We start from the raw sequence: 13,599 nt of genomic DNA, 5'->3' as shown, positions 1-13,599 counted from the left end.
CTGAACTATTAAGCCATAGTGACACTGTGCATTTCACCCCATAGACTTCCATTCATGCATAAAATGTGAATTTGTGCGACAAGTTTCAAATTTTGCTGCGTTTCAAAGTGTTACACTTGTTGAACTCTTGGGAATTTGCATCATGTTATTTTGTGAGATCAAAACGTGACCTCTCTGTACAGAAATATGTAAATCAAATATGTAATCTCATTTTTGCAGCACCATACAACAGAATTTGACATGCTCAAACTCTACTGTGGCTCTTAGTTGTCAGAGATGTCATCAAGAATGCTGTTGTTGGTTTTATAAGCAGTTTGTTCGAGCTTTTATTGTAATATTTTATTTCATCAGTTTTTTTATATTAAGTAGGTTTGTTGTTACTTATATTGTTTTTTAAAAATTTTTTTGTTGTTTTAGTAAATTACGTTCCTTTATAATTACATAAGTATATGTTTTATTATATAACAGGTAATACATATTTTATTTAAAGGAAAAAAGCATTTTGTGAAAAACGTGAGTTATTTACTCAATTTAAAAATATTTTTATAATTTTTTCAAAATAATATACATTTTATTTTGAGTAACAAAAAAAAGCTTGGTTTGAATAGTTTTTTGTTTATGTTTTTGTGGGTTTGTGTTGTTATTTTTTGGAAATATTTCATATATCATATATATTTATATATATACAACACTTTATTAGGTACACCTGTCCAACTGGTCATTAATGCAAATTTCTAATCAGCCAATCACATGGCAGCAACTCAATACATTTAGGCATGTAGACATGGTCAACTGCTGCTCTACTGGGATTTTCATGCACAACCATCTCTAGGGTTTACAGAGAATGGTCAGAAAAAGAGAAAATATCCAGTGAGTGGCAGTTCTGTGGGAACAAATGCCTTGTTGTTGCCAGAGGTCAGAGGAGAATGGCCAGACTGCCTCTAGCTGATAGAAAGGCAACAGTAACTCAAGAAACCACTCGTTACAACTGAGGTCTGCTGAAGAGCATCTCTGAATGCACAACATGTCCAACCTTGAGGCGGACGGGCTACAGCAGCAAAAGACCACAGTGGGTGCCACTCCTGTAAGCTAAGAACAGGAAACTGAGGCTACAACTCACACAGGCTCACCAAAATTGGACAATAAAAGATTGGAAAAACGTTGCCTGGTCTGATGAGTCTCGATTTCTGCTGCGACATTCAGATGGTAGGGTCAGAATCTGGCGTCAACAGTATGAAAGCATCCATCCTGCCTTGTATTAGCGGTTCAGGCTGGTGGTGTAATGGTGTGGGGGATATTTTATGGTGTGGGGGATATGTACTTGGTACACTTTGGGCCCATTACTACCAACTGAGCATTGTGCTAACGCCACAGCCTACTTGAGTATTGTTACTGGCCATGTCCATCCCATTATGACCACACTGTACCCCTCTTCTGATGGCTACTTCCAGCAGGATAACGCACCATGTCATAAAGTGCGAATCATCTCAGACTGGTTTCTTGAACATGACAAGGAGTGAACATAACAACCATGTAACGGGAGATTCGCATCATGGATGTGCAGCCGAAAAATCAGCAGCAACTGCGTAATGCTGTCATGTCAATATGGACCAAAATCTTTGAGGAATATTTCCAATACCTTGTTGAATCTATACCACGTAAGATTAAGGCAGTTCTGAAGACAAAATGGGGTCCAACTTGGTACTAATAAGGTGTGCCTAATAAAGTGGCCGGTGAGTGTATATACTATACCTACACAAATATTTAAAAAATATATATTATGCATTTTAATATGGTAATTATCCAAGTTAATGGTTATTTCTAGTAACGATATTCGATTAATTTATTTTTTTTATTTTACAAATATTTAGATTATACTAATCACCTTTATACTTTTCACCTTTACGTGAAAACCTTACGTTGTAAGGTGTGGTTGTAGTTTTCTTTAGTTACTTTTATAAGAAGAAGATTCCTCAGGCTTGTTCAAGTGCTGATAAAGACTGGCGGTGCAGCTGAACTTATCAGTTTAATGTGTGTTAACATTAAGAAAAGCAAAACTATCAAACATTTAATCCATGAAAGGACAGACTGATAATATAACACATTACTCTGATGCAACAGTGCTGGACATTATCTTTGCCAGAATAGTTCATATTTCTAAGACCTTTTTCAGAGCTAAAACACTTCTAAATACAATATAAACGCTTTCAATAATGCTCCCTTAGAAGTTAATCTTCAAATGACTTGTTTTTGTTCCGGAAAACAAGCGCTTAAATTGCAATAATAATGTGTGTGATTTTGCAGTTTATGTGTGTCTTCTGCAATGGAAGTAATATGAATGCGTGTGATTTGTGTGTTCTGCAGTGTAGTCTACATATTCACGCCTCCTACAGCATCTCTATGAAACTGAATGTGCCCATGCAGCCTCTCTCAGAGACCAACGCCGTGGGACTCGTCCTGGCACACGGTGACTAATGCCCACATTCACCATCACACACAAAACTACCACCGACATCCCAATCAAAAGTCTATCATTCTCCCACCACATCACAGCTCAATTAAACAAATAGTAATAAATGATCAAAATATTTGAGGGATATTCTCTTGTTTTATCACAGATAGTATACAGTAGGTGTTTTAAAAGACAATCTCACAATCATGCCTTATTTCTTTGACTCATCTCCATCTGTTTGTGTCTTCAGGCAGTGTCGGAGGTGCCGTCTCTGTGCTTTCTCCAGACGTGTACGTGTCCGATGACGGAGGCTACACTTGGTTCCAGGCACTGAAAGGCCCCCATCACTACGCCGTCCTGGATTCAGGAGGACTGCTGGTGGCGGTGGAGCACAACCCCACACACCCTATATCACAGATCAAGTAAGCTTCCTGTAAAACATTACTGTATGCTCTGAGACAGGAATGAGACTGAGATAATATAAAATAGGGCTGCACCATGTTGGAAAAAACATATATCGCCATATTAATATTTTCTGCTATTTATGTTGTGATTTTTCACATGATAACTCCGTTCATAATTTTAGATTGATCGGGATGATTTTTGTAGGGGAGTGCATAAATTATAATAAACAAATTACAAGCAGAGATAAATAAAGTAGAGCAAACATACAAATGAAGGAGTCGAACAGCATACAAGTACAGAAATATAAAATAATCAAATGTAAATGCAAAAAGATGTGTATTCCTAATAATTAAATGCGATTTAATCTTTGTTAAAGCCACAAACGTAATAATTCCTTGTGCCCAAATGCTTTAAACTTGCTTAAAATGTTTACAAAGGCCTTAAAACACAAGCAATTGATAAGCTTTCACTTTATTATGGTTAAACTGAAACGACTGCAAAATTCGTATGTGTTCTGAACTGTTGTGCTTAGTCAACTATAATCCTGACTCCACATTGCACGTCCTGGGATGTGACTATTGTGTATGCACACAGTGTGATATCGATGCTAAAAAAATGATATATTGTGCAGCCCTAATATAAAACCTCATTAAAAACTAGTCATTTAATGTGAATCTATTATTATTATTATCATTACAGGCATAACCAATTGTGTTCATGTGAATTCGGTGTAGTGCGACACAGTGGCGCAGTAGGTAGTGCTGTTGCCTCACAGCAAAAAGGTCGCTGGTTCGAGCCTTGGCTGGGTCGGTTGGCGTTTCTGTGTGGAGTTTGCATGTTCTCCCTGCGTTCGCGTGGGTTTCCTCCGGGTGCTCCGGTTTCCCCCACAGTCCAAAGACATGTGGTATAAGTGAATTGAGTAAGCTAAATTGTCCGTAGTGTATGAGTGCGAGTGAATGTGTATGGGTGTTTCCCAGACATGTGTTTCCCCTGGAAGGGCATCCGCTGCATAAAAAATGTGCTGGATAAATTTGCGGTTCATTCCGCTGTAGTGACCCTGGATTAATAAAGGGACTAAGCTGAAAAGAAAATGAATGAATGAATGAATGAATTTGGTGTGTTTTGATATAAACTTGTTTTATTAGCCCTCCTGTAAAAGTGCAATTCTTTTCGTACACCAAATATTTAGGTTCTATAAAACTACATGAATAATATTGTAACCCACTGTAACCCACTGCACCCATTACGGTCTGAGCTGGGATCAAACCGGCGATTCTTTGTATGGGAGTCGGTTGATCTAACAAGCAGGCTAAAGACCATGGCCTGTAGCGTCTGTCGCTAGAGCACCTTTTGAAGCCAGAGGAGTGAGGTTTAACATCATAGCACTTCGCTAGCTGGCCTTCGTTACACTCACCCCCCCCTTAACCACACTCCCATCCCTGACAAGCCCCCAGATGTAACCCACCAGTCCTACTGCACCCAACCTGATCTGAGCTGGGATCGAACTGGCGATTCTTTGAATGGGAGTTGCTTGCTCTAACAAGGAGGCTAAAGACCATGACCTCTAGCGTCTGTCACTAGAGCACCATTGAGGTTTAAATGCATTGCGCTTCGCTAGCTGGTCTCTGCTACAATATTACAAAAATTACAAATAAATAATAATATTAAATATATTTTCAGAGTGCGCCTTAACAGAGACCGGATTTTTTAAGCACATTTTTAAACATAATAGTTTTAATAACTAATTTCTTTTGTCTTTGCCATGATGACAACGCATGTATTTCTAGACATTTTTTAAGATACCAGTCTTTAGCTTGCAATTAATGTGCAAGTCATTGGACAAAAAAATATCAGTCATTCATTCATTTATTCATCCATTCATTTTCTTTATTAATCAGGGGTTGCCACAGTGCAATGAACCACCAACTTTTCCAGCATATGTTTTACACAGCGAATGCCCTTCCAGCTGCAACCCATCTCTGGGAAACACCCATACACACTCATTCACACACATACACTATGGACAATCATGTCATTGAACTGTGGGGGAAACTGGAGCACCCAGAGGAAACCCACACGAACACAAGGTGAACATGCAAACTCCACACAGAAATGCCAACTGACCCAGCCGAGGCTCGAACCAGAGACCTTGCTGTGAGGCGAGAGCAATACCCCCTGCGCCACCGAACCGCCATTTATTAAGATAAACAAACAAAATAATAACAAAGTAGGAATCAACACAAAACTAAGGCTGAACACAAAAATCAGCACAACTCCGCGTCTTGACGGCCACTCAAGTCCCCACCCCTGAAGCACTGCAGTGTGGGTTCTCATAAGCTGGCTTATAAATCTATTTAATTAAAAGAAAACAGGTACAAAAACTCTAGAGGGAGAGAAAATGGCAAAAATAAAAAACAAAAACATGGACATGTAACACAAATTAAAATTAATAAAGCTTTCTCTAAATAAAAAAAAAATATTATAGGAAATACTGTGAAAATGTCCTTGCTATGTTAACTTTACTTGAAAAATATTTTAAAAATAATAAAAAATTTATTTAAAAAAAATTTATTAAAATTTATTAAATTTGTTTTATGGATTGATTTTTAATTTATTAAAAAATAAATAAAAAAATCTTTGACTGTATAAAAATAACTTTATTGATCACTTATTGGCCATTGTGTTCATTAATGCAACAAAAGTTTGTGTGAAAATGGCCATTCTGAGGGAAAAACACATAAAACAGATCCTCATGTAATGTTTTGTAAACATAATCAATTTTAACTTAATTAATTTGTGTTGGGATGACATGAAGGAATTGTGTGGAACGTAGCCTTTTTTTACAGTGTAGGATGTATATAGGACTAGGCGGTATATTGAATTTGTACAATATATCGATTACATTTTTCTAAAACTATATGACATGAGTACATGTTCTCCCATATTGGTGTGGGTTTCCTCCGGGTGCTCTGGTTTCCCCCACAGTCCAAAGACATGAGCTATAGGTGAATTGAATAAACTTAATTTGCTGTAGTGAATGAGGGTGTGTGGATGTTTCCCAGTACTGGGTTGCAGCGGGAAGGCCATCCTCTGCATATGCTGGATAAGTTGGCTGTTCATTCCGCTGTGGTGACCCCTGATAATTAAAGGGACTAAGCCGAAGGAAAATGAATAAATGAATATTTGATATGAGGCAAACAAATTGCTCTGTTAACTTTACTTGAAAAATATTTTAAAAATAATAAAAAATTCATAGAAGTCCTAATATATTTGTCTTCGACTGTATAAAAATAACTTTATTGACCACTTATTGGCCATTGTGTTCATTAATGCAACAAAAGTTTGTGTGAAAATGGCCATTCTGAGGGAAAAACACATAAAACAGATCCTCATGTAATGTTTTTGGGCCTTCTTACCTTGAATTCATAAGGCATTTAGCCATGCATTCCTGATGCATTATGTTATTCATGTTTCACTAGATTTTCCACTGACGAAGGCCAGTGTTGGCATGTGCATAACTTCACTGATGATCCAATATACTTCACTGGCCTGGCATCAGAACCTGGTGCCCGATCCATGAATGTCAGCCTGTGGGGCTACAGGGACACCATCACGAACCAGTACTGGGTTTCTGTCACTATCGACTTCAGGCAGCTGCTCTCTAGAGACTGTGAGTGGACTGATATTTATAATATAATAATATGCAAACATCCTAATTCAGAACATCTCATAGTTTAATCTTTGTTATCATTAATTTAAGAATAAAAACATGTGTAAACATTTCTGTGAAGTGACAAATGCTCCCCCTGCAGGCCAGGAGAATGACTACATCCAGTGGCTCGCTCACTCAAGTGATATCAACAGCCCCACGGATGGATGCGTGCTGGGATACAAGGAAAGGTTTTTACGCTTGCGAAGGGATTCGGTGTGCTGGAATGGACGGGATTATATGGTCACCAAGGAGCCCACCACATGTCCCTGCACCCTGACGGACTTTCAGTGGTACAAACGCACACATCGTTATCAAAAACACTCAGGAATATAGTTACTTTTGCTGCTTGTTCAACCTACGTATTTAAAATAAGTAGAAACAACACAGTTCTTACGTTTTTTTTTGGGACAACTTAATTGGTTTATGTTCTATCCACTTACATTTGTAAACATAATCAATTTTAACTTAATCAATTTGTGTTGGGATGACATGAAGGAATTGTGTGGAACGCAGCATTTTTTACAGTGTAGGATGTATATAGGACTAGGCGGTATATTGAATTTGTACAATATATCGATTACATTTTTCTGAAACTATATGACATGAGTGCATGTTCTCCCCGTGTTGGTGTGGGTTTCCTCCGGGTGCTCTGGTTTCCCCCACAGTCCAAAGACATGAGCTATAGGTGAATTGAATAAACTAAATTTGCCGTAGTGAATGAGGGTGTATGGATGTTTCCCAGTACTGGGTTGCAGCGGGAAGGCCATCCTCTGCATATGCTGGATAAGTTGGCTGTTCATTCCGCTGTGGTGACCCCTGATAATTAAAGGGACTAAGCCGAAGGAAAATTAATAAATGAATATTTGATATGAGGCAAACAAATGCAGATTGTTCCCATATGATTTCCATTTTGTTTGTTTTTTTGAGATCCAAAGAAGAACATTTTGGCAATGGTCTATGTATTTTATTATTTTAAAGTAATCAAAGCAAACATTCTGGCACATTAAGATTTTGTTTTAACAGCTTAACAAGAACCTAAAAGAAAACATTTCAGGAGCGTCCTGCTAACTAAGAGGGAGCATTCTATTTGTGTAAAGTACACTTTCCTGACTAATCAACAGAATGTTTTGGGAAGGTTTAGATACTTGTAAACTGGGATAGGGTTTATATCGACATACAGTCGACATTTAAAGTGGATCAAAACATTTTATCAATAGCTATCTTTCCATTCACCTATTTTTTTTGTGCATTTTGAATATGCGCATAAAAAACAGTTGATGGAAACGGCAATATGCGCATAAATTTTAAAAAATGTGCATCAAAAAAACAAATGCGCATAACTGAGTAGAATAAACTTTTTATTCTATAAGAAAAGATGCGCATAAACTGTGATGGAAACACTTTTACCGAACAAATTCCAGTTTGCGCATTAAAAAATGTCATGTGATTTTTGTTATAAGAGATCTTGTGATGGTAAAAATGTATGTGAATGGACAAACTAAGTGGCTGACCACATTGTAAAACTTCTGAAATGTTGTTTTGGTCATTCTAAAATGCCTTAATTATTTCAGTATTAGTGTTATTATATTATTAATTATCTGCAGAATTGTCAAGAGCATCTGTGCTCAGTGTCTGACGCCTTCAAACACCACCACGCGTTCATTGCGTGTCGGCATACTGTCTTCAGCGGCGCAAGTCATTTATTAAATGAAGAAAAGATTCATGCAGCTTCTCAGGCTGGTTGACTGGTTTTAGCTGGTTGACCAGGCTGGTTTTAGAGGGGTTTTGGCCACTTCCAGGTTGGTTTCCAGCCATTTTCAGCCTGGTCTTAGCTGGTAAGGCTGGGAGATGACCAGGTAAAACCAGCTTGGCCAGCCTAGCCAGGCTGGGAGCCCAGCTATGTCCAACTAAAACCAGGCTGGTCAAGTTGGTTTTAGCTGTTTTTTTTTCAGTAGGATTACAACAGCAAATTCCGTTTTTGCTCTTGATATTTGGCGCCAGTTAATCAGGAAGTGACGATTTTGTTCTCTTCTGGATGGAAAAGCTGCTTTATTGGAATGTCTTATATACTATATTCTAGGTTTGCGCATAAATTTAATTAGCATCTTTGGATGGAAACATAGCTAATGTTGTTGTTTGAGTAATTGCTGTCATGTGATCTGTCTTTGACAGCATGGACTGTACCTCGTGTTCGTTTCATACAGATTACAAAACCAAAAAACTTTTGTTTTCAAGTGCACTTGGTTCCTTTAAAAGTACAGATTTCAAGCTTTATCTGGATATATTTCTCATGTCTGTGAAGCAGGTATTTACTGAGATTCCAGTGTCTTTGTTGACCACTAAACAGTTGTAAAAGCTTCTCCGTCAGTCTATAGCGATCGGTGATTGGCTGTTGTACTAGTGGGCGGGGCTTCATTCACCATATTGATCATTAGAATCTTCCCCATTCAAAACTATAGGAGTGACACATCTTGTGTATTCTATAGTCTTTGATGGAAACTCAAATAATTCACATTTGGTATTTTTTACAAACTTTGAAAAGATTACGTAGCGAACATTATACACGTGTAGCCAATCAGCTGCCTCCATTATGTTTGCCTTGTTTACTGTTGGTTACTAGGTTACTGATACTACAGTCAGCCCCTCTAATAACTTGATTGAAACTCACATAATTCACATTTGGGATGTTTTCTTTGTTGTAATCTTTTAAAAAGATTACGTAGCAAACATTACACCCTTGTGGCCAGTCAGTTGCCTCCATTATGTTTGCCTTGTTTACTGTTGGTTACTAGATTACCAATACTACAGTCAGCCACTCTAAAAACTTGATTGAAACCCACATAATTTACATTTGTTTTGTTTTTTTGCAAACTTTAAAAATATTTGCTTCACATTAGGATGAAAACCCGCCTAGTGTTAGAATTTAATGTGGTTTTAATGCTTATTGCACAAAATGAATAGTACAGCATACAAAGGGTTAAGCAAATACAGATTATTTTTAAACCAAACATAAAATTTTGGAAACTATTCAGTGTAATTCAACCAAAAAAATACTGATATGTTTTTTTTAGACATATCACCCAGCCTTTATTCAGCCTGTGCGTCCTATTCTATTTCTACAGTGATTTTGGGTTCTACCATGAGAAAAACAGCTCAGTGTGTGTGGAGCAGCCTGACCTTATTGGCCATTCACTGGAGTTCTGTCTGCACGGACGCAAAGAGCAGCTTCAAACCAGCGGGTAACAAATCACCCTCTATTTCTGCTCCACTGAGTTTAATTGAAGAGTTCAGCCGGTGTAAGCTTTTTGGTTTTACGCATATTGCAGTCTTTGCTAAAGTCTGAGGGACTGAACTACTTTGCAAAACTGTTGAACGTCAAGGCATGTTCATTGTCACAGAATTTTTTAAATGCATCAATTTAATTCAATTCAAGTTGATTTGTGTAGCACTTTTCACAAAATTATTATTTCAAAACTGCTTTACAAAAGGTGCACATTATTGTATTACAATCAAAATCAGAAAAGTTAAGATTATTAGTTTAACATAACTTTATTAGCTACTAATAACTTTAACTAATTAACTAGAAACTAATAGTTTTTAATGGTTCATCGGCCACTTTATTAGGTAGATCCTATTAGTACATCCTTTTGCCTTCAGAACTGCCTTAATCATTCGGGGCATAGATTCAACAAGGTACTGGAAATATTCCTCAGAGATTTGGAAGCATTCTCTTTAAACCCTATAGATGATTGTGTGTGAAAATCCCAGTCAATCAGCAGTTTCTAAAATACTCACACCAACAACCATGCCACGTTCAAAGTCACTTAAATCACCTTTTTTCCCCATTCTGATGCTCGGTTTGAACTGCAGCAGATCGCCTTGACCATGTCTACATGCCTAAATGCGTTGAGTTGCTGCCATGTGATTGGCTGATTAGAAATATGCGTTAACAGTCAGTTGGACAGGTGTACCTAATAAAATGGCCGGTTAGTGTATATAATCATAGTTAACCTGCAGTTTATAGTAAATAGGTGATCATGCAATGATGCAGACTTAACACTCTGTTCCCTGTTATTTTCAGTTACCGGAAAATTCCCGGTGATCACTGTGAGGGAGGAATGACTCCAGAACGGAAGGAGATCGACCTGAGTAAGAAATGTGTCAGTAATCTGCTGAGGACAGAGCAATTGGTAGGTTGTTATTCTAATAACAGAATGCACATTAGGATCATTATTTAAGTCTTCAGTGTCACATTATCCTTCAGAAATCATTCTGAAATTCTAACTTGTTGCTTAAATTATGTTTTAATGGCATCTTTAATAAATTGGAAGTTTAAAAGAACACTGTTTATCCTTTAATGCAGGGGTCACCAAACTTGTTCCTGGAGGGCCGGTGTCCTGCAGATCCTCCAACCCTTATCAAACACACCTGAACAAGCCAATTAAGGTCTTACTAGGTATACTTGAAACACCCAGGCAGGTGTGTTGAGACAAGTTGGAGCTAAACCCTGCAGGGACACCGGCCCTCCAGTACCAAGATTGGTGACCCCTGCTTTAATGCATGCTTCCTGAATAAAATACCCACATATCTAAGAATTTTATTATTCCTGTTTGATTAAAAAAGCCACTAAAATGATCTTTCCCATCATGCATTTTTCAGACAGAGGAGCATTCATTCAATTCAGCTCCGATAATCGCTGTGGTCATCATTGTTCTGTTGATCAGTGCCGTCGCTGGGGTTATTTTCATCAAAAAATACGTCTGTGGAGGAAGGTTTGTGCACAAACTAAACATCTCATCCTAAACAACACATGCCACAGTGCAAGATTTTCTTTTTAATTTTAATTTAATTGGTAACACTTTAGTTTAGGTCTCAATTCACGGTAATAACAAACCATTAACTAACACTACTAGCTTAATAAACTACTAATTGGCTGCTTATTAATAGTAAGGCAGAAGTTGGGTTTAGAATTAGGGATGCAGAATAAGGTCATACTTTGTAACTACTAATGAACAGTTAATATCTTAATAACAGACAGGTAATAAACCAGTAGTGAAACGCATGAATTGTGACCTAAACTAAAGTATTACCCTTTAATTAAATGCAAAAAGCTGTAATGTTAACATTAAATTATTGTTTTACTGTGTAACATATATGAGCAGTGTCTTCATTTATTATTTTATTCATTCACACATGCATAACATCTGTGTAATGGCCCCTTTTTGATGTCTTTGGTAGATTCCTGGTGCACAGATACTCAGTATTACAGCAGCATGCAGAAGCAAACGGTATCGATGGTTTGGATGACCTGGAAACACTGGAGGGTGGCAAAACGCACTATCATGATGATTCAGATGAGGTACATGCTGCAACCCATCTCATTTCAATAGTGTCTCTTTAATTCAATTCAGTTCAAGTTTATTTGTATAGCGCTTTTTACAATAATTGTCGTTTCACTGCAGCTTTACAAAAGGTGCACATTACTGCATTACAATCAAATTTGGAAAAGTTAAGGTTATTAGTTACCATAACTTCATTAGCTACTAATAACTTTAATTAACTAGTAACTAATAGCTTTTAACAGTTAGAGTTATTATCATAGACTGTAAAAATATGGATGTAGCATCCGTGACATCACCCATAGGTTTCTAAAAAGCGCAAATGAAGCTACAAGTAGGCGTGGCCAACCGTCGCCTTTTTTTTGCGCGTCATTGCACCGACCGGGGGATACCAAACATGGGCAAAGAGGCGAAGCTACAGACGCCTGCTAGCATTTTGCTTGGACTGGCTTTTCTTAGGAAGAAATGTTTAAAGAGCCCATATTATGGGTTTTTGAAAATGCCCTTCCATGTAGTGTGTAACACAGCTCTAAGTGAAGTGAAATATCCAGCCAAGGCTTAAATCTGTAAGTGTACAGTGTTTAAAACTATTGATTCATGTATAAAAGAGTCGACTCATAGTGCTTCAAACGAGTCGCCTTGATAACGAGTCATTAGGTGTTTCGCGATGACGCAGCCACGAAACACAAGCCTCGCCAGTAGTTACGCGCGCAAACCAGGGAGATTTGAAACCTGCGGCCCCGCCCACTAACACAGAAAAAACACTAGACACACACAGACGCCGCCGGTCGAATGAAGTCACGCTGTGCTCAGATGGATAATATTGACAGTCTCTACCCAAAGATGAGTTGTTAACCTGGTACAGTACACGCGGTTACTCTTTATATTCTCTTATCACATGTAAGCCACGTTAAAAACGCGACGCGTGCCGCTTTGTTTACGGATTTAACGTTAAAGGCTTTTGTGAGCTCGCGTTCCACTGCCGTTTGTCGTTGCTATGGCGATCGATCGTAAGCTAGGAGACAGGAGACTCGTGTCACTTTCCCTAGTTCTTCTAAGGAGCGTTGTGTGTGTGTGTGTGTGTGTGTGTGAGAGAGAGAGAGAGAGAGAGACTCGCGTCGCTTTCCCTAGTTTTTCTGAGGAGCGTTGTGTGTTTGTGTGAGAGAGAGAGAGAGAGAGAGAGAGACTCGCGTCGCTTTCCCTAGTTCTTCTGAGGAGCGTTGTGTGTGTGTGTGAGAGAGAGAGAGAGAGAGAGAGAGAGACTCGCGTCGCTTTCCCTAGTTTTTTCTGAGGAGCGTTGTGTGTGTGTGTGTGTGTGTGTGTGTGTGTGTGTGTGTGTGTGTGTGAGAGAGAGAGAGAGAGAGAGAGAGAGAGAGAGAGAGAGAGAGAGAGAGAGAGAGAGAGAGAGACTCGCGTCGCTTTCCCTAGTTCTTCTGAGGAGCGTTGTGTGTGTGTGAGAGAGGGAGAGAAAGAGACTCGCGTCGATCTCCCCAGTTCTTCTGAGGAGGGTTGTGTGTGTGTGTGTGTGTGTGTGTGTGTGTGTGTGTGTGTGTGTGTGTGTGTGTGTGTGTGTGTGTGTGTGTGAAAAAAGCCTTACACTATGAAGCGCGTGTGCACTGTGACTACTTTTATATAGTTGATTACCAGCTGGGCATTTCACTCCGTCTCGTGCTGAAGCCTGTCACTGTCGA

At 38.5% G+C, this 13,599-nt stretch overlaps 1 protein-coding gene across 1 annotated transcript in view; it reads left to right on the top strand.

The window, feature by feature from the left end:
• sort1a (sortilin 1a) overlaps positions 1–13,599 on the top strand; it is a 55,692-nt gene that overhangs the window by 35,649 nt on the left and 6,444 nt on the right. The window contains exons 12-19 of the mRNA XM_056467898.1: positions 2,365–2,467; positions 2,703–2,874; positions 6,337–6,527; positions 6,670–6,859; positions 9,692–9,808; positions 10,651–10,759; positions 11,229–11,341; positions 11,808–11,928. Of these exons, the coding sequence (XP_056323873.1) occupies positions 2,365–2,467; positions 2,703–2,874; positions 6,337–6,527; positions 6,670–6,859; positions 9,692–9,808; positions 10,651–10,759; positions 11,229–11,341; positions 11,808–11,928 (1,116 nt within the window). The remainder of the gene's footprint in view (positions 1–2,364; positions 2,468–2,702; positions 2,875–6,336; positions 6,528–6,669; positions 6,860–9,691; positions 9,809–10,650; positions 10,760–11,228; positions 11,342–11,807; positions 11,929–13,599) is intronic.

This window comes from Danio aesculapii, chromosome 11 (genome assembly GCF_903798145.1).
Source record: "Danio aesculapii chromosome 11, fDanAes4.1, whole genome shotgun sequence".
Lineage (NCBI taxonomy): Eukaryota > Metazoa > Chordata > Actinopteri > Cypriniformes > Danionidae > Danio > Danio aesculapii.
The sequence above is the reverse complement of the archived record's forward strand: the minus strand, read 5'-3'. Positions and strand labels throughout refer to the sequence as shown.